The following is a 25553-nucleotide window of genomic DNA, read 5'->3' as shown; positions in this document are numbered from 1 at the left end:
CCTATGAAAAGTTTGAAAGGTTTCGAAATGGTCACCCCACTACTGGGGATAAATGGCTCAGATATTGGTGGTATTTAACTAGTCACCCGGTTAGCACCGACTGGGGCACCCTTGTCACCACACAAACGCAAGATTTTTGGCCCTCTGGTTCCAGTGAAGAGGCTGTGTTCTTTGCCAAACGAGTAACTTTGAAGAATCAGGGCACAAGCCTCCTTTTGACTCTTACACTCCCTGATGGTCAAATTCGTCCTCCAAATGCCACCTTGTTTAACACTTCCTGTTGGGGTTTTCAACTGTGGGCTTGGTCCTCTGGAATTGATCCTCACTTTCCTATTGCTATTTGCATTAACAAAACAATGTTGATCGCAGACCGTCCCATCCATCCATCCATCCATCCATCCATCCATCCATCCATCCATCCATCCATCCATCCATCCATCCATCCATCCATCCATCCATCCATCCATCCATCCATCCATCCATCCATCCATCCATCCATCTTCTTCCGCTTATCCGGGGTCGGGTCGCGGGGGCAGCAGCTTTAGGAGGGACTCTCAGACTTCCCTCTCCCCAGCCACTTCATCCAGCTCATCCCGGGAGATCCCAAGGCGTTCCCAGGCCAGCTGAGAGACATAGTCTCTCCAGCGCGTCCTGGGTCGTCCCCGGGGTCTCCTACCGGTGGGACATGCCCGGAACACCTCCCCAGGGAGGCGTCCAGGAGGCAGACCGTCCCATTGTAAATAATTACACCCTGTCAGCAGGAGCAAAAATCACAAGTATGCTCCTCACTGATGTAGACAGCTATTTTGTAGCCTCCACAGGAATAAGCTGTCAAACCAACAACTGGCTTCTTATGGCTGAGCAAGCCGCAAAGATGGCTAACACCAGTTGCATTGCATGTATGGGTCCAAGACCTCTTTTGAAAATCATACCTGCAAATGAAGCCATCTTTGCTTATGGCTGAGCAAGCCGCAAAGATGGCTAACACCAGTTGCATTGCATGTATGGGTCCAAGACCTCTTTTGAAAATCATACCTGCAAATATAGTTCCTAAGTGTGCTGTTGTTTTAATGTTAAACTCATCCATTTCACCCACTCATGATTGTTTTAAATGGGATAAGGTTTACCCTGTTGCCTCTATGACAAAATATAAACCCCTTTTTTCGTCCGATGTAGCTAAGGGTAATTTTACATGCATTAGATTACCTGGTACCGGTGAGAAGCTCGGCGCCCTACCTACTCCATGGTGTGGGTCCATGACCAATGTCACTGCCCCTTTTTCGCCCATTGCTCGTCGTGATATTTGGTTTTGGTGTAATAGTAACAAACTTTATGATGGGTTGCCTTTAAACAGCTCTGGAATTTGCGCTTTGGTAACCCTATTGTTTCCTGTTCATTTGATACCAATGTCCTCTTAGACTTAGACTTAGACTCAACTTTATTAATCCCTTGGGAATACTCCTTCAGGGAAATTCAGGCCCCAGCAGTATCCATACCACAGAGCGGGTTTACAAAAGACACACAGATGGCATGAGCGCAACTCAATAGGCCCTCATAAGGCTGCCATACAACGGCGCCACAAAGAAAGCCAGAAAGTGCGAAAGATAAAAGCCATCAAAGCAAAGCAAAGCAAAGCAAAGCAAAGCAAAGCAAAGCAAAAAGACAAAAGAAAAAAGTAACAGTGCCCAACCAGCACCCCTCAATATCAGAAAACACCCCAAAACACACAAAATAGCCTCAACGGGGTCCACAGACAGGTGTAAGGGTAGTCCAGTTCAACGGCACCCAATGGACCGTGGTCGTGAATCGGTGAAAACATCACAAAGCAGGCAAACGTGTGAGCAGCGTCCTGGGCACCCAGTCGGGGCACGTGCAGATGGTCACCACGGGGCTAGCACGGCGAAGGTCGCTCGTTCTGACGAGCACGAGGGAGCACAGGGGTCGCGGCTGCAAGGCAAGGGACCCGGTCAGCATCAGCCGGATAAGCAGGAAGCCGTCGTAGAGGTACGCCGGTCTCGACCGATGTGCGCAGCCATCCCGGTCCCAGGGGGAAAAAAAAAAAAGAAAATCACATCCAAAGCGATACCGAGGTGCGGTAGAAGGCACCAGCATCGCCGAATGGACAAAAAGACAGAAAGAAAAAGGAGAAAAGAAGGAAATAAAGAGAAAAAGAGAGAACACTGCTGGGAGGCTGCCACTCACGTCGGCGCCATACAAAAAAAAAAAAAAAAATTATGATCTAACATGTTTTGCTAAGTCCGTAGTGCCCGTATTCTGGCCGAGAACGAAGCGAAACGCCGAATGGCAGGGCGCAGCTAATCCAACTTACATAGACGCCATTGGTGTTCCTAGAGGAGTACCGGATGAGTATAAGCTGGTGAATCAGATAGCAGCTGGTTTTGAATCCGCCCTGTGTTGGTGGTGTACTCTTAACAAAAATGTTGACAGGATTAACTACATCCATTACAACGTGCAGAGGCTTGGAAACTGGACCGAGGCGGGTTTCAAGGCGGTCCACTCCCAACTGGCCGCTACTTCCCTCATGGCTTTCCAGAATCGAATGGCCCTTGACATGCTACTCTCAAAAGAGGGCGGTGTCTGCGCCATGTTTGGTGAGCAATGTTGCACATTTATTCCAAATAATACTGCAGCCGACGGAAGCCTGTCCCGGGCCCTTGAGGGTCTGCGGACCTTGAATGGGAAGATGAAGGAACACAGTGGGGTGAACACGGAGGTTTGGACCGACTGGTTGAACGTGTTCGGAAAGTACCGCACCCTGGTTTCCTCGGTCCTGGTCGCCATTGCCGCTTTCTCTGCCATTTTGACCCTGTGTGGATGTTGTTGCATTCCTTGTCTCCGATCCTTAATAAACAGGCTAGTTACAACTGCTATCTCTCCACCAGCTGAGAATTTTCCGTTGCTCCAAAGGGATAACCTTTCGATCGACGGGAGTTCTTTCTCTAGTGATGACTCTGTCAGCGAATCTATTGTGGTAAACCTGTCCGATTTGTTTCCTGACTCTGGCTTTGACGATTAAGACTCAATTTCCTCCCAAGTGTAAGTTAGTTCTTGCGAAATGTGATCCCTTGGCTGAAAATCTTTTGAAGTGGCCATATGGGTGATAAGTTGGTCCCCGAGAACTTATGATAAACTGGGGGGAATTGTTAGAAAAATCGTATATATATATATATATATATATATATATATATATATATATATATATATATATATATATATATATATGTTATCATGCGTTCTCTAATGAGCTGGACCTCAGTACCTCCCTCTGCAACTGGCTACTGGACTTCCTCTGTCAGAGGCCTCAGGTGGTGCGTGTTGGCGACAAAATCTCCGCCAGCATCACGCTGAGCACGGGGGCCCCCCAGGGCTGCGTGCTCAGTCCATTGCTCTTCACCCTGCTGACGCATGACTGCACTGCGACCTACAGCGACAACCGCATAGTGAAGTTTGCTGACGACACGACTCTGGTGGGTCTCATCACGAAGGGCGACGAGACTCGGTACAGGTCGGAAGTTGACCTTCTGACCACGTGGTGCAGGGACAACAACCTCCTGCTGAACGTCAATAAGACCAAGGAAATCATTGTTGACTTCCGGAAGGGTCACACAACACACCTGCCGCTGATCATCGACGGTGCTGTGGTGGAGAGGGTGAACTGCACCAAGTTCCTGGGGGTGCACATCATTGAGGACCTCTCCTGGTCCGCAAACACCTCGTCACTGGCAAAGAAAGCTCAGCGCCACCTGTACTTCCTGCGGAAGCTCAGGCGTGCATGTGCTCCTCAGGCAGTCCTGTCTACATTCTACCGTGGCACCATTGAGAGCGTCCTCACCAGTTGCATCGCTGTCTGGGGTGGTAACTGCACTGAACAGAACTTGAAGGCCCTGCAGCGCATAGTGAATACGGCTGGTAAGATTATTGGTGCTTCGCTCCCCTCCCTGAAGGACATTTACACCTCCCATCTCGCCCGCAAGGCAACCTCGATTGCCAGAGATGTGAGTCACCCGGCTCACTCTTTGTTTGACCTTCTGCCCTCTGGGAAGAGGTACAGGAGCCTGCGCTCCCGCACCACCAGACTCGCCAACAGCTTCTTTCTCCAGGCTGTTAGGGCCCTGAACACGCTACCCCCTTCTGCGTAGCGTGCGGCACTGTTGCGCTATTTTCGGGAATGTCTGCTGTACGCGCACTTGCTCCTTTTTTTTCTGCTCCTCTTATTTATTTATTTATTGTTGTGTTATTTATTCATTATTTATTCAGCACGCTTTTGTTATACTTGTTTACTTGTTTGTCTGTTGTGAGCCATGTCTTGTCACCGTGGGATAGGGGGGAACGAAATTTCGGTTTCTTTGTGTGTCTTTGGCACGTGGAGAAATTGACAATAAAGCTGACTTTGACTTTGAGTACTTATTCATAATGTTACTGCTCAGTCTGCTTGCTGCTTTGCCTTGCTTATCTTGTGCAACAGAACAGTAGGATTACGGCTGGGTCAGGGGCGAGATGACGGTTGTGTCAAACAAGATACTGCTGACATCTCAGCAGAAAAATGACGTCCACCAGAACAGATCGTGAAAACAACACGTCAAACGATGCGCCATGAACCTTCTGATCTTCCTTAAAGTACGCAACACTTTGTGCATTACTTTTTGTTTCTTTTCTTACGAGACAAAGCCCACAATCTCTTTCCCCTCACCCTCAGGGGCTAATCGTCTCACACTGTGGGTAGGGCGTTCCAAATAAAAAGAGCGAGAGTGTAAACAGATTTTTAGTGTAGTCAGATTGTAGAAAGCAATCTGTATCGCACTCCTCGCAAGAAAAATCAATATTTTGCCTCACTTGTTTTTGTCTGCTGATCCTTTTCTTTTATTCAGATATTCAGTTAGCACTTTGAACCTGACAAACACACTGTGGTGTTTTGTGGGGGCGTCTGGAATTGACTGATAACATTAGCATTGAATTCTATCAACTTGAGATGCAAGAGTTTCGAGTTACATGCGCAGTCACAGAACTAATTTAGCTCAAATGCCAAGGCACCAAACGATTCTTTAATCAAAGAACAGGTCACACATACAAGCTTTACAGAAAGTTATTTTGAGATCGATGCGGTTCATTTATTGTCATCACTGACTGCCACAAAGTGTGGAGACCAATTTTCAACTTGTTTTCACAATCAAGCCATGATTGGAATGTAGGGGACCAACACAGCCACAAATGCCTGATTTGGCGCTGCTGTGACTTTGTGTCTAGTTACAGCAACATCTCCAAAGGCCAGAAACAAGGCGAGCAAAGGTCCGAATGTCAAACTCTGCCGAGGAAGTGTGTACACATGTGACCTTTGACCTGTTCAGGCTTCAGGAGCAGGACCCAGTTTGGTGCTCTTGCTGATGTTGGCGACTGTTCAGCTGAGGGTATGAAGAAAAACCTCCCAGCCTTCATTCCAGAACACAAAGTAAAACTTGTGCACCTGTTGGTCCCTCTCACCTCTCTATCTCACCTATCTAACAGGCCCGCAAGCTAAATAAGTCTATGCGAACACTAGGCAAAATGGAAAAAAAAAAAAGCTTGACGGTGGCAAAGCGCGCTCATTCCCACTATGTTGGCGACTGTCCGGCGAGCGCCATGTAGGCGTCCAGATCGGCGTCCAGTTGCTTCTTGGACTTGGCCATATACGCGTCGAGGTCGGCATCCAGTCGCTTCTTGGACATGGCCATGTAGCCATCCAGCTGGGCGTCCAGCTCTCTTTTAGTGGGCACTTTGATGCTCCGCCCCCTCGAACAAAGAGAGGACTCCAGGGCTCCACGATCCACTTTTTGGCAGCGACGTCCAGCCAGCCTTCCACTCCCTCCTGTGGAGGGACAGCCACATGTGACTCAGTGTGTGAAGGCTCGGCTCGTCGAGAAGCCTTCACGGACTGCTGTCGTTCATCAATACGCGAGAGACAAAAGGCAGAACAAAAATCTGGTGTGCGAGTTGTCGTCTTGGACCTTAGTCTGTTTGCCGTGGCAAAAAGGATCACTTATTCATGAGGTCTGCTTGTTATTTTCTTTTCCTTTTTTTTTAACTGTCCCCAAGTATTAGGCCGCTTCAAGGCACTCTCTTCAATTGCGAAATCCTGCATGACATTCTAAGACTAGCACCACAGGTCGGAATGGTTCGTCTCAACGGTGACGGTATATCCGACTACATTTTCCAAGTTTTTTTCATTGCAAGTTTTGGGTTGTTCTTCAGTTTTTGGGTGAGCTCAAGATCATTTCCCTCTCAGGCAACAAACAAACCAACAAAATTGGGTAGTACGAGTTCAAATTGGAGAACATGGGAAGAAAATTGCCTAAAAAAAACAAGCAAGCCGTGCCGTGACTATCGACAATGGAGCTTTTGTCCAGGTGTGTGTGGGGGCGGGGATTAGGATTTTTGTTGCAGAGGCGACACCTATTACTCACTTGGTTTGGCGAGGGCGGCGCGGCACCTGGCTCTCCATCCGTACTTGTTCCGGAAAGTCCAGAAGCCGACCCGCCGCCAGCCCAGCCGGGTCCACACGCTCGCTCGTCTGGCGGGGGATGAAGTTGCAGGCACCGGCGAGAAGCACATTTGCCCCTTCTGGAAGACGCAAACATAGACATAGCTGCTAGCACGGTGTGTCAGCCGGGCCCTCGCTACGATCACACGTCTCTAGTTGACATCCCGAGCTGACCGCCACTTGTTTCAAGCAAAGAGAAGCCGTAAGAGCGGCGAAAACAGCTGCTGGTACTCTGTCAATTGCTTTGGTAGACATTCGCTAACAGAATCTCATAATCCAAAACTGACAGCGAGCAGCTAATGCTAGCACCAGGAAAGAGCTGGCCCAGATTGGCCTCTTGGATAACCGCACGCTTGAGCTCCGCCTGGATGCATGGATGGATGAACAGCAGATCACTGCGCTTGCCATTGTCAAATTGCCTTGTTTTCTGACCATGTCAGCTCCCGTACCGCCCGGCAATGGCTTGGCTTACATTACCACGACAACCAGTCGACAACCAGACACGCCCCCCCAACTCGTGGAGCTGAGCTGCGAAATGATTGGCCGTCACTTTCTGGGTGGTTAATTACACTGAAAGACTCACTCAGGCACATGTCACAAAGACACACATTTCACTTGTTTTGGTGCAACCTTGATGCGTGGGCGAAAACTCGCCAAATTATTTGTACGCAACACATTCAAATGTCACCCTGAGGAAAAAAGTGGCAGAGAACTCACCGGACTGACTGAAGATGAGGATGCCACCAATAGAAGCACAGACTCGGGAGCGGTTGCCACGTGGGGCCGCATCAGTTGCCCAGCCAGCACCTGAGAGAAGCTAAATCCAAAAATCATGAATTAGGGGGAAGAAGGAAAAAATAATAATTCAAAAAGTTAATACTTTAAAATACACGTGTAACTCATCATTTTTAAATAAATTTATACAATTTATTGTTATTATTGCAATATTTATCTTATTTTTCTCAGCGTATTCTCCAGGACGTATGGGAATCAAATTCATGTCTTCTCTTTTCGGACCGATTAGTTTGTTTGCTATGTCAAGTTATCTTTCATCCCTGACTAGTTCCTCGACTTGTAAAATCTCTGCATACGGTTCCGGGGCGGGTCGACAAACTATTAGCAAACAAACGCTGCCCTCGACAAAGCCAGTTTGACAATAACCACCATGCTACACATCCAAGCTCTTACATACTTTTATTTGCTGAGAGAACTGGGGATCAGATATCAATTACAAAAACAATATTTACAAATAGAGAGGTGTTGTTCAACCCCGTCCCCCCGGTTAATCTCTTAAAGACTGTCTAATATTTCAAACAAACAAAGTTCCATCATTCAAAATAACCCTAAACCAATTAAAAACGGGTAGTTCACGCCAAGCTTCCAAGAGGACAGAAAACCGGGATTAATTCGTTCAACAGCAGAATTAATTTGGACTAAAAATTAAATTAAATGGTTGGTAAACATGAGCACGTTTCTCAGTTTCTACTCACCGCGCGCTGCAACTCCTGCTGGCTTGGAAGCTCCCGGCCATCGAGTCCTATAGCGTCAGCCAAACGGACAGGACAACGTGAGCTCGAGGAACGGCGCACGTTGGCTAACCTAGCGTTAGCCCACACGCACCTGATTCCTTTCTACTTCAAACGTCATTTCAGCGCGCTAACCTGAGCACTTTAAAGTATTTTGGCGTAATCTTTGTCGGTTCATTGGTATTTAGTTCACCTACCTGTGCACTTGCAGGGGGCTCTTTGGCAGCTTTAGTTTCTTTCTTTCTTTCTTTCTTTCTTTCTTTCTTTCTTTCTTTCTTTCTTTCTTTCTTTCTTTCTTTCTTTCCAGCCAAGGAAGAGTCGAGCTTAAAAATATTTTGCTTAATGACCAGCCTCTTGTTTCAGGAGCAGAAAGAGTTTACAGTGAAACTTTGTCACACTTTTATTTCGGTGCGTCCATGAAGCAGTACACCGTCAAATAAATCACCGCTGCCATTAAATGTGAACTGACACAAGCGACGCTGTACAATGTGGACGGGGCCTTGTTAGGAGTGGCAATGTTGACAGGTCAGGGTGTTTCCGTCACACCCAACAAAAAGAACTAAATGGAGCAAAACATGTCAGGAATGTCACACCAACTTTTCTCCACGGAAGGATGACCAAGACACCAGTGACCCAAAACACCTGAGAATGCAATCGTCATCACGGCGGTTGCGCTCCAGCGGTCACATGATGCCGTTGGTGATGTACTGGAAGCCGTCGTACAGTTTGGTGGTGAGCGAGCGCATGGAGCCAACCACCATTTGTTCAACTAGAAGTTGCAGCTGCTCCTCGGTCAGGCTCATGTGGAAGCGCTCCTTCAGGCCTCGCATGGTGCTCGAGCCGTGGAAGCAGGGTAGCTGCGAACCTGTGGCACGCCAAACGCACGCCTGACGTCAGCTTACGGCCTCTTAGCATGTTCTTGGCATGCGCTGCTGACCTTGTTGCATGATCTCCACAATTTGCAGCACACGCTCCATGTGCTTGCGGGCGGCGATCAGGCCCTGGAGCATCAACATCTTGTAGTAATTGAACATGTCGCCATCAGGACCGCCCATCACCTGACATGCGCACACAGAAGCGATAAGGGTGGGGCTTCGGCGAGCCTTGCGGTCGATGGATAGAACAAAGCAAGACCTCAACAAACTCGGCGGTGAGTTTGAAAGCGGACGTCTCGAAGCCGAGGTTCTTAGGCGAGCTGGACAGGATGAAGCCGAAGTCGATGTGGATGATGTGGCCACATGCGTCCAGCAGGATGTTGCCATTGTGCCTGAGGGGACAAAATCCACTTTTCAGGTTCAAACAAAAAAAAAAAAAAAAAAAAAAAAAAAAGGCTCACACTAAGTAGCGCCCCCAGTTGAGCTTGGGGGGAATTTTTATATATTTATTTATTTATATATTACCGTAATTTCCGGACTATAAGCCGCGACTTTTTTCCAAAATGTTGAACCCTGCGGCTTATAGTCAGGTGCGGCTTATATAAGATTTTTTTTCGTGATTTTTGTGATGACTTGATCACTTTTATACACTCGTAAAAAGGCTGTGGACCACTGTTGTGCGGTATCTTGAAGAAAAAAACAACAACAAAAATGAGCTTTAGTAGGAATGCACGCTAGGTGACCTGCGTCAAAGGGCTCTAAACCCTTTTTCATACTCTGCCATGTGACTCAGAGATTACACAAAGCAGTGGCGCTGTTTGGACCATCTGCATTGTATTAAAACCCAATCAATCAGCATTTAAATTCAATTCTTCTGACATTTTGCTCACCAAAAACAAGTTGTAATGAATGTGAACTTTTAATGCATTTTATTCAGAAGTTTACTTTGAACCCTGAGGCTTAAATGGCGGCGCGGCGTATTTATGGATTTTTACGGCTTTCTGTGTACTGTCTTTCTTTGTAAAAAAACTCATGTGCACGTGCGGCTTATAGTCCGGTGCGGCTTATGTAAAAAAAAAACTAAAATATCCCTGAATTTTAGCTGGTGCGGCTTATAGTCCGGTGCGGCTTATAGTCCGGAAATTACGGTAGATGTGACTATAAATCACACGGTCGGGCATGACTGAGCAACAAAATCAACATAATAGAATAGTCTCTGGTTTTATAGTAGGCGAATTGCGGGGAGAACTAAAAACGGGCCCAAACTTTAGCTTTGCGCTGACCTGTCCTTGACCTGCAGCAGGTAGCAGATGAGGCTGTAGCCAGCACAGCTTTGCACAAAGTTCCTCTGCGCTGTCAGGAAGGCTTCAGTGGTGGGCGCACCGTGCTCCTGCAGGAAGTAGTCCAGCAGAGACAGCTGGCTGTGCTTCTTGACCTGATGCAGCGACACTGCGTTGACCACCGGTTCGATCATGCCGCTGTCCGACGACAGAACCAGGATCTTGTAGGGCTTGATCCACAGCGGCACCCGCTCCGTCTCCCAGATAGTCTGACAAACAGATCGGCTTAGGGAGGGAGAGAAAGGGGGCGGTCCCGGGCACGGCGGCGACTTACCTTCAGCTGCCGCAGCACCTGGAAGGCCAGCAACTCCTGACGGAGGTCATCACCGCACTTGACGATGACGGACAGCAGGCGCCAGGTGGGCATGTGCCCGTAAGGGGAGCCTTCGCGGATCCTCCTGAACAATGCAGTCACGATTATGGGATGCGCGGCAGAAGGTGGCTAAAGTGAGGGACACCTACCGGACTTTCTCCTCCCACGGTTCTTTGAGAGCCACGGCCGACGGGTCCTCGGGGTCGCGCTTGAAAGCGGTGGGGGTCTGCGCCAGCTGCTCCGACAGCCGACGCCTGCACACGCACGTTCCAATGTGTTGGCGGAAACGGCAACGACTCGATGGCCACGCCCGCGAGTCTTAACAGACACGCTGAACGAGGTGCTAGAGTCAAGACAGCGTCGAGCGGGAACAAGACATTCGAGACCAAGACAGACCGAGACGGTATTTTCCAAGACAAAACAAAAGACCACCGTCTTGTTTTCGTGGCCTTTGCAACTAGACCACTTTCTACTCGGTTGTTTTGGAAAGCTAAGCAAATTTGTGCAAGGCACGTGGCATTTCAGGCGACACTTGGAAGCCAGCGCAGCAGCCGCATTGTCTCTTTCTGACAGCAGTACCGGACCGGCGGTCTTGAGCAAAGATCTGGAATCTGACCCGTCCGAGTCAGAGTAAAAATGCCTTTGAACAAGACACTCAACAGTTCAAAGGCAAGACCAATCTCGAGAACACTGACAGATGCGCTGTCATCTGGAACCCTGCAACGCGGGATCGACAACCTCAAAGCGCTCCCGACAGATACGTCCAAATGCAGACAGCCACTTAACTGAGCGTCAGGGGACCAACCTGATGTCCCCCGCGGCGATGAAGACGGATTCTTTGCTGTCAAGACTGCCTACGCTGTCCACGGAAAACTGACTGATGTTGTCGCAGCTGGTGTGAACCTCTGGAAGCTGCTGTAAAAGAGCAGTCATGCGGCCGACAACTTGGGTCCGAGAGCGCCCGACTGGACACGCACCTCGACCTGCAGCTCGCCGATGTCGTCGACCGACCAGGCCTCATCATCGTTGTCGTAGTTGGGGACAGTGGAGAAGCTTCCGGCGCGTTGCTCGGCACTCATGCCGCAGTCGGGCAGGTGCTCCACTGAGCGCGTGCTCCTGATACGGTTCTCCGGGATTCGAGCCGGCACCTTGGACGTCTCAAAGTTGTCCACCTCCAGAACCTCCACATAGATAAGGTAAGGTGCCTGTGGGATCAAAAAGACTTTGACATTTTGTGCATCACGACCAAATGCTCCCTCTCATTCCTTGTGCCACTCCTTCCGGCGTGCCCGCCTTGGCCATCAGGTGGCGGCACAGTCATGCAGGCAAGCGGACGGGGCCCCTTCGCAACGACCACATATAGATACACATATATATCCATATATATCCATATATATATATATATATATATATATATATATATATATATATATATATATATACACACACATATATATATATACTACATATATACACACACATACATATGAGATACATATGAGATATATATATATATATATATATATATATATATAGACTTTGCAATGTTAGTTTTTTGTCTCAAGAATAAATGCCTGTGAACATTATTGTATGATCTGTCTCCATGACTCCAATTCACCATATACACCTCTGACTTCCATACAACTGAATTCTGCCATGTGTAGAAGTTTGGGGATAACACTGCTATTGTTGGCTGTATTAGAAATGGACAGGAGGAGGACTACAGGGGCCTGGTTCAGTGGTTCGTCGGTTGGTGTGGCTCCAACTACAAGCACCTAAACACCGCCAGATCTAGGGAAATGGTGGTGGACTTCAGGAGGCCCAGTCCTCATCCTGAGCCAGTGACTATCAATAGAGACTGTGTGCAGACCTGTAAGGATCTTGGCGTGTTGCTGGACGACAAATTCGACTGCTCTGCGCATGTGGACGCTTTGTGTAAGAAAGGACGATGTACTTCCTCAGGAGGTTGGCGTCCTTCAATGTCTGCAATGTGATGCTGCGGATGTTTTATCGTTCTGTTTGGTGAGCGCCCTCTTCTTTGCGGTGGCGCCCTGGGGGGCAGCATCAAGAAGAGAGATGCCTCATGCCTAGACAAACTAGTGAGGAAGGCGGGTTCTGTTGTGGACAGAGCTGCCTGATCTGGCATCTGTAGCAGAACAGCAGGTGTTGGCCAGGCTGCTGTCCATCAAAGACAACCCTGTCCACCTACTCTACAGCACCGTCACTGGGCGGAGGAGTAGCTTCAGTAGCTTCCGATTTTATATCGTATATCTGTTATTTATGTACTTAACTGCTGGCAACTGAATTTCCCCCCGGGGTCAATAACATATGTACCTATCTATCTACCTACCGACCGACCTCCATACCAGTTAGTTAGTTAGTTAGTTACCGTATTTGCCGGTGTACAGGTCGACTCGGTGTATAAGTCGACCCCCTAAAATTCGACGGAAATTTACGATTTTATGATATATCCTTTGTATAAGTCGAGCTCAATTGTTGCATTATATTAAACTTCAAAATTCAATATGCGAAATTTATTGACGAAATGTGTTCAAATTCCGCGCATGCGGCTGTTTATAAGCACCGCGGAGGAGATCGCGGCCGGCGAGCTCGCGCACGCCGCCCGGCACCAACGGGAGGCCGGAAATAGCTCCAAGCCGAGCGGATCGGCACTTTATAAGCACCGCGGAGGAGATCGCGGCCGGCGAGCTCGCGCACGCCGCCCGGCACCAACGGGAGGTCGGAAATAGCTCCAAGCCGAGCGGATCGGCACTTTATAAGCACCGCGGAGGAGATCGCGGCCGGCGAGCTCGCGCACGCCGCCCGGCACCAACGGGAGGCCGGAAATAGCTCCAAGCCGAGCGGATCGGCACTTTATAAGCACCGCGGAGGAGATCGCGGCCGGCGAGCTCGCGCACGCCGCCCGGCACCAACGGGAGGCAGGAAATAGCTCCAAGCCGAGCGGATCGGCACTTTATAAGCACCGCGGAGGAGATCGCGGCCGGCGAGCTCGCGCACGCCGCCCGGCACCAACGGGAGGCCGGAAATAGCTCCAAGCCGAGCGGATCGGCACTTTATAAGCACCGCGAAGGAGATTGCGGCCGGCGAGCTCGCGCACGCCGCCCGGCACCAACGGGAGGCCGGAAATAGCTCCAAGCCGAGCGGATCGGCACTTTATAAGCACCGCGGAGGAGATCGCGGCGCCTCATTGGACTTCCAGCGGCCGGCGAGCTCGCGCACGCCGCCCGGCACCAACGGGAGGCCGGAAATAGCTCCAAGCCGAGCGGATCGGCACTTTATAAGCACCGCGCAGGAGATCGCGGCGCCTCATTGGACTTCCAGCGGCCGGCGAGCTCGCGCACGCCGCCCGGCACCAACGGGAGGCCGGAAATAGCTCCAAGCCGAGCGGATCGGCACTTTATAAGCACCGCGCAGGAGATCGCGGCGCCTCATTGGACTTCCAGCGGGCCGCGCACTCGCGCACGCCGCCCGGTTCAAATTTTCTAAGTGCAACGCACAATGAGATGCATGAGAAACGGCCTTGGTTACCATCACATTTGAAGCGATGAATACGAAGTTAAATTTTATGACTCGGTGTATAAGTCGAGGTCGATTTTTTTCGGTCGATTTTGGATCGAAAAAGGTCGACCAATACACCGGCAAATACGGTAGTTAGTTAACGTCCATCAGTCACTCTGAAAGGGAAATGTGCTTTCGGCAGTCTGCAAACATATTTTATTGAGGCTGCGTTAGACTTATATATAATCACATCAATATAATTTCCAGTAGTGGCTGTGCTTGTGTGGTCGCATGGTGGGTGGTAAGGAAATGTGCAGGCAACTGCACGAAGTTGTTTTCTTCGAAGTGTTGTGCAACAGGATTTATCATCGGCCCGGCGAGAACAGGGAGGGCACCTGACGAGAACATCTCAAGGTCGGTGAGAAACAAGAATCACACCCCGTCCTGGTGGTCGGGCTTCGCGGGGAAAACCCAACCACCAGACAGCTGAGGCCGGACAGCTGCACTCAGCGATAACACCCAGACGGGGAGGAGATGGCCATCGACCAATCATCACACAATATTTTGAGTGTTTGAATATTCATATTGTGTTTCTTTATAACTGGGCAACCTGGAAGAATGCGTTGTCTCTTGATGGTCACAAGAACACATGAGTTTTGGTGTGAGGGACCTGGGACCCAGGCGCCTATATGAGCTTGCTTTGTCAGGAATAAACAATTGGTGAATTCGGTCTGATTGATCAACTGGTCTTCTCTTTGACAGAACGAACTCGCAAAATTGTTAGGTGCGCAAGTGTGTGCTAAAACAGTTAAGTCTTGGTTGTAATTTGGAGTCAGATCAGTAACTAGAATCCGTAGCCTAAAACTCTCTAAAACTCAGTGCTGCTTTCTATATGCTAAGATAAGCCCGGGACAGCGATGGCGTTGTTTTGTTTTGTGTGAACTTGGAGCGGCAAAAAACAGTTCCACGTCTGCCAAGTGACTTTGCCGCCACCACGCTCGTCCTCCGACGACAAAGATCAAGAGGCGATACGTTCAAAGAGAAGGCGGGCATCACCTTGTCCTTGGAGTTGAGCACGACGGCCTGCGTATGCGGCACGCGCACCACGTGGTGCTCGAAGGCGGCGGTGGGCAGCCAGACGCGGGCGGGCAGCTTGTGGTTGAGCAGCGATAGCTCCGAGATGAGCCGCTGCGTCTTCTGCTCTTTGGTGGGTAGCGTGGCCAAACGCTTACCGATGCCCATCAAAGACTTGATGAAGTCGCGCTGCGGCGCCAGGCGCAGCGGCTGCCGGCCCGTGGGCCAAAACAACACAAGGCGGCGTGCGTTAGGTTTGGCCCCATTGCGGTTTGACGCAGCAGCAGGTGGGACTTGCCCAAGCCAGCTAATGGGTGGCCTTTTCTCAATCGATTAAGGGTGCCCACATACCTCGTCATGGCTACTCTCCACTTTGGGGTTGCTGGCCGTCCTCTTGAGGTCGCCACTGAGGCTGACGGCCACGGCGGCATCCGACTTGGACCGCTGGTGTGTGCGTTTGGAGGGCGACAGGCCTGTCTCGGTGGGCGCGGCACAGAAGGGCGCCAGCATCAGGGGGTCCCGGCGGGCCCGGCTGGCGGCTGGCTTCAGCTGGTCAGACAGGATGAGCTTGCGCAACTTGGCACCTCGCGAGTGGCGCTGCGTTGAGATGTGCATATCGGACGAGTACGCCGCCAGTAGCCATGCGCACTGCAGGCTGAAGGAGATGCTCTGCCTGCAGCGATGCACCTGAGGGAGGGACAGACAGACACAGACAGACACACAGACACAGACAGACACACAGACACACAGACACACACACACAGACACACACAGACACACACAGACACACACAGACACACACAGACACACAGACACACAGACACACAGACACACACACACACACACACACACACACACACACACACACACACACACACACACACACACACACACACACACACACACACACACCTTTGGCAGCCAAGAAAACACTGCTGGTTCCTGATGGCATATGTCGGCATTTGGCAAAGCTTCCCCCACAACTTCACGCAAATATAAAATCCAACCCAACTGTCCTGTGCGTGTTTCCATCAACTGCGTGTGTGTGCATACGTTGCGCGCGCGTGTGTGTTTGCCACGTGCGCGCCCGCACCCACCACGTAAGGCTTGATGGCGTCGCCAACGTGCTCATCCATGTGCACGTACATGTTGAGGAGCTGCGGCAGGAAGAAGTCGACGTCGTCGTGTGGAAAGCTGAAGAGTCGGTTGCCGATATAGGCCTGCACGCCGGGCTCCTTGGAGTTATGCAGGTAAGAGATGGCCATGGACACGTCAAAGAGTTTGGACTCAAACAGGCGCAGGAGCCACGACTGCTTGGACGGGTTGGGCCGCCGCCGCAGGCCACCCTCCACCCGCCCGTCCTCGTCCTGGTCCCTGTCTGACCCGATCGACCTGTCCCCGTCGCATGCAGGGTCGGTGTGTCTCAGCTTGAGCTTGTGCAGGACTTCCCGACACGCCCTCTCTGCCGCCGCCGCGTCGATCAGCGGCCCCGCTCCTTCGCTGCCCGCCCCCTCACCCGTCCCCTCACTGATGATGCCCAGTGGGGGAGTGACGGCGGCAGCGGGACTCGGGCGCGGGGAGAGGGCGTCGTGTTCCAATTGGACGGGAGAGGGCTCCACATACTTTTCCTCCATTGAGACCACCAGGAGGGAAAGAGGCTCCGCCCACATTCACTGCAGCAGACACATGCATACACACAGATGAGAATGCTTGTTGTCACTGCGTACTTCTTGGCCCCATTTGGGGTTGGAAACTATGTTCTGTTTTTTTTGTTTTGAGACTGAAATTATCCTCTACAGCAGGGGTCACCAACACGGTGCCCGCGGGCACCAGGTCGCCCGTGAGGACCGCATGAGTCGCCCGCAGGACTGTTCAAAAAATTAGCTCAAATAGCGGCACTTGTCAGTGAGCTGCATCTATTTATTTTACAGTCAAACCTCGGTTTTCGAACGTCCTAGTTCTTGAACAAATCGGAATTCGAACCAAAACCCGACCGCGCGCCCCAGATGCCGACTGACTTCGTTGTTATTGTATTTTCGTTACTCTGAGGATTGTATTAACCCCTAATCATGCCTCCAAAGAAAGCAAGTGGGAGCACTAAAGCCATCCTAAAACACAAAGACGCTCTTAAAGCAATGCGACAGTGAGCGCCCGGCGCGATACGGTTGCGCGATCGGACCAAATAAAGCTCCCTGCGCACTGAGGTCCACTTAAATTTTGGAAAGTACATCAGGACTTTAAAAATATTTTCTAAATTCTAGCGACGGCTCTGTCACAATAATGCGAGCAGCGCGGTGCAGTTGCGCGGTCGGAGACGCGCTACTGTTGCGCGTTCGGCGGTGCGCTGCAGTTGCGCGATCGAACAAAATTAAGCTCACTGCGCACTTAGGTCCACTTAAATTTTGGAAAGTACATCAGGACTTTAAAACGATTTTCTAAATTTCAGCAACGGCTCTGTCACAATAATGCGACCAGCGCGGTGCAGTTGCGCGGTGGGCGATGCGCTACGGTTGCGCGTTCGGCGGTGCGCTGCAGTAATTGCCTGTTTTTCATCCACTTCCTGCAGAAGATGTGCTCCACTTTTCAACTTTCTTGATGCTATTGCAGCCACACCCATGACACTTTGGGGAACTTGAAATGAGTGCCTTCACGTTTTGCGCTTCATCCAAACACACTGCAAAGCAAACCTGCAAACGGGCGTCCATGTGGCACAGTGGAGGCGCTTGCGTTCGCAACACGCATGTGCCATTTCTCTATTTGCAAAGTTACAAAACAGAGATGGGCAACAGGTGGCTGAGTGGCCCCCAGAAGAATGCCAATTCCCCCCCCCCCCCCCCGTATGTGCCTCAGTGCATTTGGCCTCATTCCGAGGTTGTTGCGTGGGTGTCGTAAGCACGAGTCAACGTAATTCTGTTATTTTGTTCCTAATTACTGCCCCAAATGTAACATCTCACCCTCGCAGCCCTCCATTCAACTCCCCGTCACAGTGCAGTGTCAGGATTTCATTGTTTAACAAAAGCCTTGCTCCTGCTGATCCCTCCATGAAAAAAAAAAAAAAAACATCCAGCTACCTCACTCCTCAGGACGTTATTTGGAGCCTTGCACGTTACTGATTCACGTGATGCGTGAAGAACGAAAGCTTGCGAACGCGGTTGCTTAATCATTGGATTTCTTATATTTGGGAACTCGCTAGGTTACCAATTTAAAAAGGCCAATTAATTTCATTGCATCTCAAAATCCTGGCATTTGAACACGGGTTCTGCAGGCTTTACTCTCCACCCAAGCAAGACAAACAACAACGGACTGGTCCCCTCCGTGAGCGAGCCCTCAATCCAAACAATTTGCGCATCAACTCAGCAAATTGTTGAAAATAACCTCAACGCGAACCCGTCTTTGTGGGCTTGCAACTGACATCGGCACACTCTGGACTAGGCTCATGCATTTCGCGGAGTAGCACTCGAGTGTGTTAGCGGCTAACAATCGGCTAGCAGTAGCAGTTTTGTAGATTAGCAAAGTGTCTGGCCGGCTCCGAGACCGTCTGAGCTCACTCGGAGGCTTTTTAGCTTCGTTAGCAGTAGCCAACTGTTGCTAGGGTCTGCTGAGTAAATGCCTGAACTCACTGAGAAGCTAAAGGCTACGCTAACGTTGAACGAAGTGCGTGACGTGTTTGCTGGCGGCTCGCCCGTACCTTGATGAGCTCTGGTGACTGTCAATCGTGTCGTCGAGTCAACTTTGTCCTCCCATTGATGCTGTCGACTGGCCGCCCGCAGCCGTAGAGAATGATGCTTATTGGCCGCTAGGGGGAAACATGCAACTTTATTTGCCTCTCGTCTACCTCGCCGCCATTTTGGTCGAGTCAAACCGTCCGCTCGTGTCAAAAAAAGTCGGCAGATGCGCTTTACTCTTTTGAGCGGAGCTTCTCAAACGTTCGACACAAAGTAGCAGCTAAAAAAAATATGTAGCACTCCAACCAGCACCATTACGACCGATTTCAGACTGCAGAAGTACAGTAGGCCTTAGTGTTCATTAGAAACGAGACAACGTCCATTAACGGTCAAATTTTCCATTCAGCAGCATGAGAAAGTGTTTCTCAATTTTTGACTGGCCCACCACTTGAAACCAAGCAGACATGCGTTGCGAACTTATGATGGTGATGATTCACACATGGATGACCCATTTTGTTGCCACCTATGCACTAAAATGTATAGCGAGGAGCAAGGAGATTGTAAATTATTGACTTCTTACAATGCCTAGCAACAATTTTAAATCCTCAAAGATGGTCTTATCATTAGTTGTGTTTCCAGTGTGGTGCCATACTCGTTACCTGTACAATCATTTCATTGTAGTGCCCCAAGTTACTGGTTCATGGAGTGACAGCCATTGACAACCCTTTTTATATATATATTCCATACAATGAATTTGTGGCAGGCTCATTTTTGCTTATTGGTTTTAAAACGTGTGAGTCTCAACACAAACTTTCCTGTGTGAAGTTTGCATGTTCTCCATATGCCTGCATCACTTTCCTCCCACCTTCCAAAAACATGCACGGTAGGCTGATTGAGCGCTCCAAATTGCCCGTAGGTGAGTGAGTGTGCGAATGGTTGTTCATCGCTGTGTGCCCTGCGATTAGCTGGCGACCGGTTCAGATTGTCCCCCGCAATAGGCTCCAGCACACCTGTGACCCTTATTAAGAGAAGATAATAGATGGATGGAATGCTATGTTAATGGTTATCATTAGCAACAAAAGTAGTGAGCGCAATCTGGACTCATTCAGTTTTAATGTGAAGCGTAAATCAAGATGAATGGCTTGATCCAGCAAAAGGCCAAAGATTTTGAAGATGGCACAGTCACCCGAAACAGGTGGCAACAATCGAGCTGGTCTCACTTGGCTTTTTGGTAAGAAAAACTCTCCTATACAGGCCTTTTGGGGGCGACACACATTTATTGTACCAAGTAGAACTGTGGGCCCCAGTGCTGCTGCTCTCTTAGTAAGATCACGATAATCATCAAGTCTTTTGCATTTGGATTTACAATCACGCATGTGTTGTTAACATTCAGACAAAACCATGTGATGAACTTCAAATTGGAAGCACAGATCAAATTTGACTGACAGGCACCCTTTAGAAGAAGCAGCGAATGTTTGGCGTCACGGCCAGATGTCAGATGTGCAGTCTCCTCCCGGGTACCTCAGCTCATGAGCCAGTGCCGGACCACCGGGCTCCTTGCCGAAGTCCACAAGGAAGTTCTCGTTGAGAGTTAGACCCCCCTTGAGGGAGTCCACGTGGATTTGCATCATTACCGACCCCTCCCTGCAAATGGCATTAGCAACGTTAGCATCACTGCTGCCCAAAGACAGAGTCTTCTTGTGTGTGTGTGTGTGTGTGTGTGTGTGTGTGTGTGTGTGTGTGTGTGTGTGTGTGTGTGTGTGTGTGTGTGTGTGTGTGTGTGTGAAAAACACTAACCGGACCATTTCAGGGTAGAACTGTTTGTCCCAGCCACTGTAGAGTGACGTAGTTGCATATAGCCTTCGACCATCCAAACTTAACTGTAACATCTGGGGACCACCAGAGACGCGCTTCCCCTAGACACATGCGCAGGCAGGTAAGTAGAAAACTAGAGCAAAGTTTGCTAGCAAGCTAGACAGACCGGTGATAAGACAGCTACTGCACAAAGATAGAGGGATAGATAGCTGGACGGCTTGAATAGGTATGGTCGTAGGTAGCAAAATAAACAAGGGATAACTGGACAGACAGATGATACAAACAAAATAAAAAAGCCTAGAGCAGCATGGTTTTGTTGTGTTTTGCTGCTGATTTGCAAAAGCAGCCAAGTCTGGAGCAGTTGGCTTGGTTCACTGGCGAACCTGCTCAACTCACTGAGTCAAAGCCATGCCATAAGACAAACATGCTGTTGTTGCTCCGCTGCGAGCTGGTGACACCAGCAATTACCCAGTAACACAGAACCCAGTAACAGGCTGGCTCAGTTCAGTTCACAGACGCTCAGTTCAGAACACAACAAAAACATACTGGTCACTGGTTGTTGTTGTTTTTGTATTGGAAGCAGGCTTGACAAGGAAGTCAAGCAGACAGATGACTACTAAGCGCAAACTAGCTAAATGGACAAGCCAGTAGATGACAGACGAAAGTCAGGCAGGTATCCTGTCTGAGAGACCTGAATAAAACGGGGGCGGGGCTGCAGCTGGTTATCTGGGTCCTCTAGGACTCGGACTGGTCCATCACTGGTGATACTGCCTCCCAAAAACACCTGGGGACACACAGATGCAAAGTAAATGTCTCTCTCTTGCAGGGCTCCGCCTGTGAATGTGCAGTCATATGACATCTGACCTGTCCAACCAGTCGAGGGTTCCTGGTGTCGCTGATGTCGTACTGTCTGATGTCACCATGTAGCCAATTGCTGAAGTAAAGGAAGCGGTCATCCAAAGAGATCAGGATGTCAGTGATCAGGCCTACAGACATGCAGACCGGTGTTAGACAGACAGGCAGGCAGGCAGGCAGGCAGACAGACGGGCAACTCAGGCTGGTGTTGCCGCAGACCTGGCATGTCAGGCAGAATCCATCCTTCAACTTTCTTACTGGGAACACCTATGACCTTCTCTGCAGCCCACTTTCCTGTCTGAGGGACAAAATGTGACATGAAACGGAACGGTGCAAAAGAGGACAATTGCAGACAAAGGTGACAGTAGAAGGCGGCAGTTTCCAAAGCGGAAGAGCTCTGGCATTTTGTGCCTTGCAAGTAGTCACCCACTGGTTCTCTGTAAAACCGGAACACGTTCCCCTTTAGGGCACAGCCCACAAAACCTTCTGTGGCATCTGGGTCATGGAGAAACCGGACCTCAAGAGGAATGGCACCCTCTTCTCCCAGATCCAGGGTCTGCACCCTCTTATGGGTGCTCCAATCCCACACGTGGAGGGAAGTACCATAATGGCCTAGAACAACAAGGAACCTGCATTGGCTGTTGGGTTCGAGATTCCGATGCTGAGTTGGTGCCGACCAGAACCTCGACCCCGATCTGGCTTTGGACTACTTTAACTTGATAATCAATCTATGAGGTCCGGCGGATAAGACCAAAAAAGGCCAGCTTCAAAAACAAGGAATGTTTGATCAATCAATGTCTTGAGTCAGGTGCATTTTGAGGAGGGAAAGAAGAAAGACCTTGTCTTTGTTTTCACCTTCTCCGACATGAGCAGGATTAAAACCCTCTGCAAGGACTTTGGGGGCTCCCCACTCACTGCTGATCATCACGTTGTGGCGAGGCTGGTACCAAAAGTCGTAGCCGAAGGGGGCCGCCTCGCCAGGATGCTCCCAGTTGCCAATCACCTCAAAGGTCTCAGCATCCAGCAGCACAAAGCCACCTGAGAATTCAACAGTCCCAAACCTTGGAATTGACAGGCTGTGGTGGCGGTCTGACCTTTGCCGCCCCCGGAGGGGTCCCCCATGCAACTGATCAGGATCTGACCACTGCCCAGACAGTGGCTGGTGTGGGGGTTGGCCAGGCCGCATTTCCAGTACAGATCCACAGGCTCCACGATCTGAGAAGACGAGACAAGGGCCACGTGACTCGCCGTCACCTTTGAGGAGCCAAGCGCCGCCTCACTCAGCAACCGAAAGCAGAGAAGGGGACACGAGCCGCTGGCTCTGAGAACTTGGAAGTTAAAGGCTCAGGACTTGACTCGGAACCTGAAGACTTTCTGCAGAAAACATGATCCTTGTCTAATTTCAAGATGACAACACGCAAGTGTGTGTTGGCAATGTGTGTGATCGTGAGTTTGTCAATCCTGTCTGCACTGTACAGAAGCTCGCAGCAGCGACAGCGTCATGTCCTCGGTCGGAGCAGCACGTGTGCGCACTTTCAGGCAGACAAATCAAAGTGTTAGGCAAAAGGGATCACCGTGCTTCATCCAACTTGAGCCTCTCTGCCCGCTGTAATATGGCATATCTTTCTTAGCCGCCTACTTGATGGGACGCAGAGTTCAGAGTGCTCGACGACATCAAGTCGCTTGGAAGGATTTGACAAAAGGAGGTAGGTTAAAAACAGCTGAGAAGAAAATTGGATTCCCGAAGGAAATTGTGGCAAGCCTGAAAGGATTGACACCTTCCTCTGAGCCGACGCGCAATACTGACTGACCTTGTGGAGTCTGGGCTTTCGGGGGTTGGTGCCAACATCCACCACATAGATCCGAGAGGAGATGAGAGCAGGCAGGATGAGGCGGTTGCGCTTCTTGGAGGCGTCGCCGAAGCAGCTGCTGCATGCATTCCAGCCGCTGTGATGGAGCTCATCGTTGACGTTGGGCATGGGAAGGCGGTGCACCACCTGCAAGACAAGCTGCAGTGTCCAACTGGCCCTCTTTCAAATTTGCTGCTGAATTTCCCTCAACAGCAATAGATGAGCAACTGGTTCTGCTGAAGGCGCAACTACCGACCAGCTACCTCAAGTCTATAAAACCTAAAAAAAGAGGAACCAAAACAAGCGCATGTCCCGCAGAGGCAAGAAGCTGCTTGTTGGCATGAAGGAGTGGCAGGGTGAAGATAATGGCAACATACCTGGCAGTAGGACGAAGAGTCCGGGTCAACGTCCACGGTGGCCAAGTAGTCGGCCTGGCGGGTGGCCGTGTTGCGGTAGATGCACGGAAGATACACAATCTTCTCGCGATCGCCTTCAACATGCATGTACGGTAAGTGATGTGCGCACACATGTAGACATGCGCACACACACACTCACCCTTCATGGCGTTGAGCGGGCTCGCGTATCCCGGTCCACATCCTGAGCAGCCAGCTGTGCATAAGCGAACGCAAAGGTCACAATACAGGCTGTGGAAGCCCCCCCATGGGCAAAGGTCACAAGACGAGATGTGGCAGCCCCTCCCAGTCTGACCCCCCCAAACCCTCCCATTGTTGAAGGAAAGAGGAATGCGGTGAGGTGAGCAAATGTGGGAAAAGGCAGGAGGGGCGTGTACATGAGTCGCTCGCACTCATCCAGGTCACAGAACCACTGGATCAGGCCGTTCCAGGCCCCAACAATCAATGAGCGTCACGCAAGTCGGGGTTGAACATTAACCAGCTGTGCCCGTGTTGCAGCTCCAGTCAAGTTGATCAGTGCAAGACTTGGGTTGGACTTTTGCAGCTGGCAGTGGCCTCTCACCAGGCCAAATGTCAAAAGATTTGGAGAAAAACAAGTGCATTCATAAGTGAGGGCAACATTTCCACTCTCAAGTAAGCTCATACAACTCTGGCCCACGTTGGAACCAGTTATGAGCGTAAAGTAGTCAGGTGGGCCACGCACGGGGGCGACTGGTAGACAGTCAACCTGTGCCAACGAATTCCCTGTGAGGCAGAAAAAGGTCTCTGTCTTTCAGCCGTTCGTGAAAGTGAGAATGGTTCTGTCGCACACCTGTTCCTGCTAGCAGCACTCAATCTTTTGCGCCACCAGAATGTTTTCCGAGGAGGAAGAAAGCAACTGGTTGCCTCTTTTGTTGTCGCTGAGCTGTGGTAAACAGCCCCGGTTTTGTTTGGCGGCCTAGGGAAGATCACCTCAGGACTCGGTTGCCCCCGTGGAACCCATTTCCGGGTCAAGCTGCACCAGTACCAACAACAACATTTTGCTGAGCGCACAAAATGAGGGCCAGTCTTTGACTGAAAGTCGCCTGCTGTCGACTTTCGGGATGAACAAACACGCCAGTTGCATTGAAGTTATGCATGTTGTTGCTTGGTCTGCATTCACCGTTTCGAAAGCTTGCCAGTGTATGGGGTCAAGGTCATCTGGTTCAACAAAAAAAGTGCAGCAGGCTTCAAGAAAAACAGGAAGTGAATCCCAGTATAGGATTGCACGCAGCGATATCAAGATCTCGCATACCTCGTAGCTGCGTGCACGGAGCAATGACAAGGATTTTACACAAAAGCAACAAAAGCATGTTTGTCGTGCGAGTGTGCTATTGCTATTATGCTATTATTATTGCTATTATGTTTGCAGAAGCTCACTCACCCATGTCGACGCTTGCTGGTGTTTAGCAGTCAGCATGCACACACACTCACAGACACACACACACACACTCTCTGGGCCTCATGCACACACTTTTATGGGTTTAGCCCACCAACGAGGGGGAGAGGAGAGCAGAGGGGGTGGCAGGCGGAGCTTCTGGTGAGAAGGCCAATAAACTCTGCCAGAGCTAACTGGCTGGGAAGCGGCTCTTCCCTTTGCTTTGTATGTCACATGACAAAGCAAAGGAGCAAATGGATCTTTGGCTGTTTGGGGCCAAGGGCGGCTCACTTGCACGAGCAGGGCCATCACCTCCAAAGCGAGCCAAGCAAAATCCGCTCCAATCGTGGACAACTTGTTTTCCATTTGAAGTTATC

The 25553-nt window shown here is 50.3% G+C and overlaps 2 protein-coding genes across 3 annotated transcripts; both read right to left on the bottom strand.

Moving 5' to 3' along the window:
• Positions 1 to 8443: 8443 nt before the first annotated feature.
• Positions 8444 to 19040, bottom strand: pi4kb (phosphatidylinositol 4-kinase, catalytic, beta). 2 transcript variants are annotated; one of them, XM_049730183.2, is made up of 12 exons: positions 18871 to 19040; positions 16280 to 16855; positions 15534 to 15869; positions 15165 to 15392; positions 11567 to 11794; positions 11395 to 11504; positions 10739 to 10843; positions 10551 to 10674; positions 10220 to 10485; positions 9196 to 9328; positions 8999 to 9119; positions 8444 to 8926 (listed from the first exon to the last, which is right to left on the bottom strand). In XM_049730183.2, exons 2-12 carry the CDS (start codon positions 16850 to 16852, stop codon positions 8745 to 8747), a joined length of 2406 nt encoding a protein of 801 aa, XP_049586140.1. In that variant the 5' UTR covers positions 16853 to 16855; positions 18871 to 19040; the 3' UTR covers positions 8444 to 8744. The 2 variants fall into 2 exon arrangements, with proteins under 2 accessions (XP_049586140.1, XP_049586141.1); XM_049730184.2 differs by having other exon boundaries at positions 11395 to 11501; positions 18871 to 19039.
• A 901-nt stretch (positions 19041 to 19941) lies between these two features.
• On the bottom strand, positions 19942 to 25436 carry selenbp1 (selenium binding protein 1). The gene is made up of 12 exons (XM_049730186.2): positions 25183 to 25436; positions 23923 to 23976; positions 23745 to 23857; positions 23329 to 23514; positions 22612 to 22732; positions 22373 to 22555; positions 21948 to 22129; positions 21737 to 21815; positions 21527 to 21648; positions 21354 to 21446; positions 20645 to 20763; positions 19942 to 20491 (listed from the first exon to the last, which is right to left on the bottom strand). The coding sequence occupies exons 1-12, from the start codon at positions 25184 to 25186 to the stop codon at positions 20329 to 20331; spliced, it is 1419 nt and encodes a 472-aa protein (XP_049586143.1). The 5' UTR covers positions 25187 to 25436; the 3' UTR covers positions 19942 to 20328.
• Between the last annotated feature and the right edge of the window lie 117 nt (positions 25437 to 25553).

This window comes from Syngnathus scovelli, chromosome 9 (genome assembly GCF_024217435.2).
Source record: "Syngnathus scovelli strain Florida chromosome 9, RoL_Ssco_1.2, whole genome shotgun sequence".
NCBI lineage: Eukaryota > Metazoa > Chordata > Actinopteri > Syngnathiformes > Syngnathidae > Syngnathus > Syngnathus scovelli.
This window is presented reverse-complemented; position numbering and strand designations above follow the sequence as displayed.

Excerpts from the sequence above, each read along its gene's own strand:
- selenbp1 (XM_049730186.2), bottom strand. Across the intron at positions 22,556-22,611 it reads CCCCTCCGGGGGCGGCAAAG|GTGGCTTTGTGCTGCTGGAT; the intron begins GTCAGACCGCCA and ends TTGAATTCTCAG. Across the intron at positions 20,764-21,353 it reads CCCGCCCCCGTTTTATTCAG|GGGAAGCGCGTCTCTGGTGG; the intron begins GTCTCTCAGACA and ends GCATGTGTCTAG.
- pi4kb (XM_049730183.2), bottom strand. The coding sequence starts at position 16,852 with ATGTGGGCGGAGCCTCTTTCCCTCCTGGTGGTCTCAATGGAGGAAAAG. Across the intron at positions 11,795-15,164 it reads TGCTCAACTCCAAGGACAAG|GCACCTTACCTTATCTATGT; the intron begins GTGATGCCCGCC and ends TTGATCCCACAG. Across the intron at positions 11,505-11,566 it reads TCGGCGAGCTGCAGGTCGAG|CAGCTTCCAGAGGTTCACAC; the intron begins GTGCGTGTCCAG and ends GCTCTTTTACAG.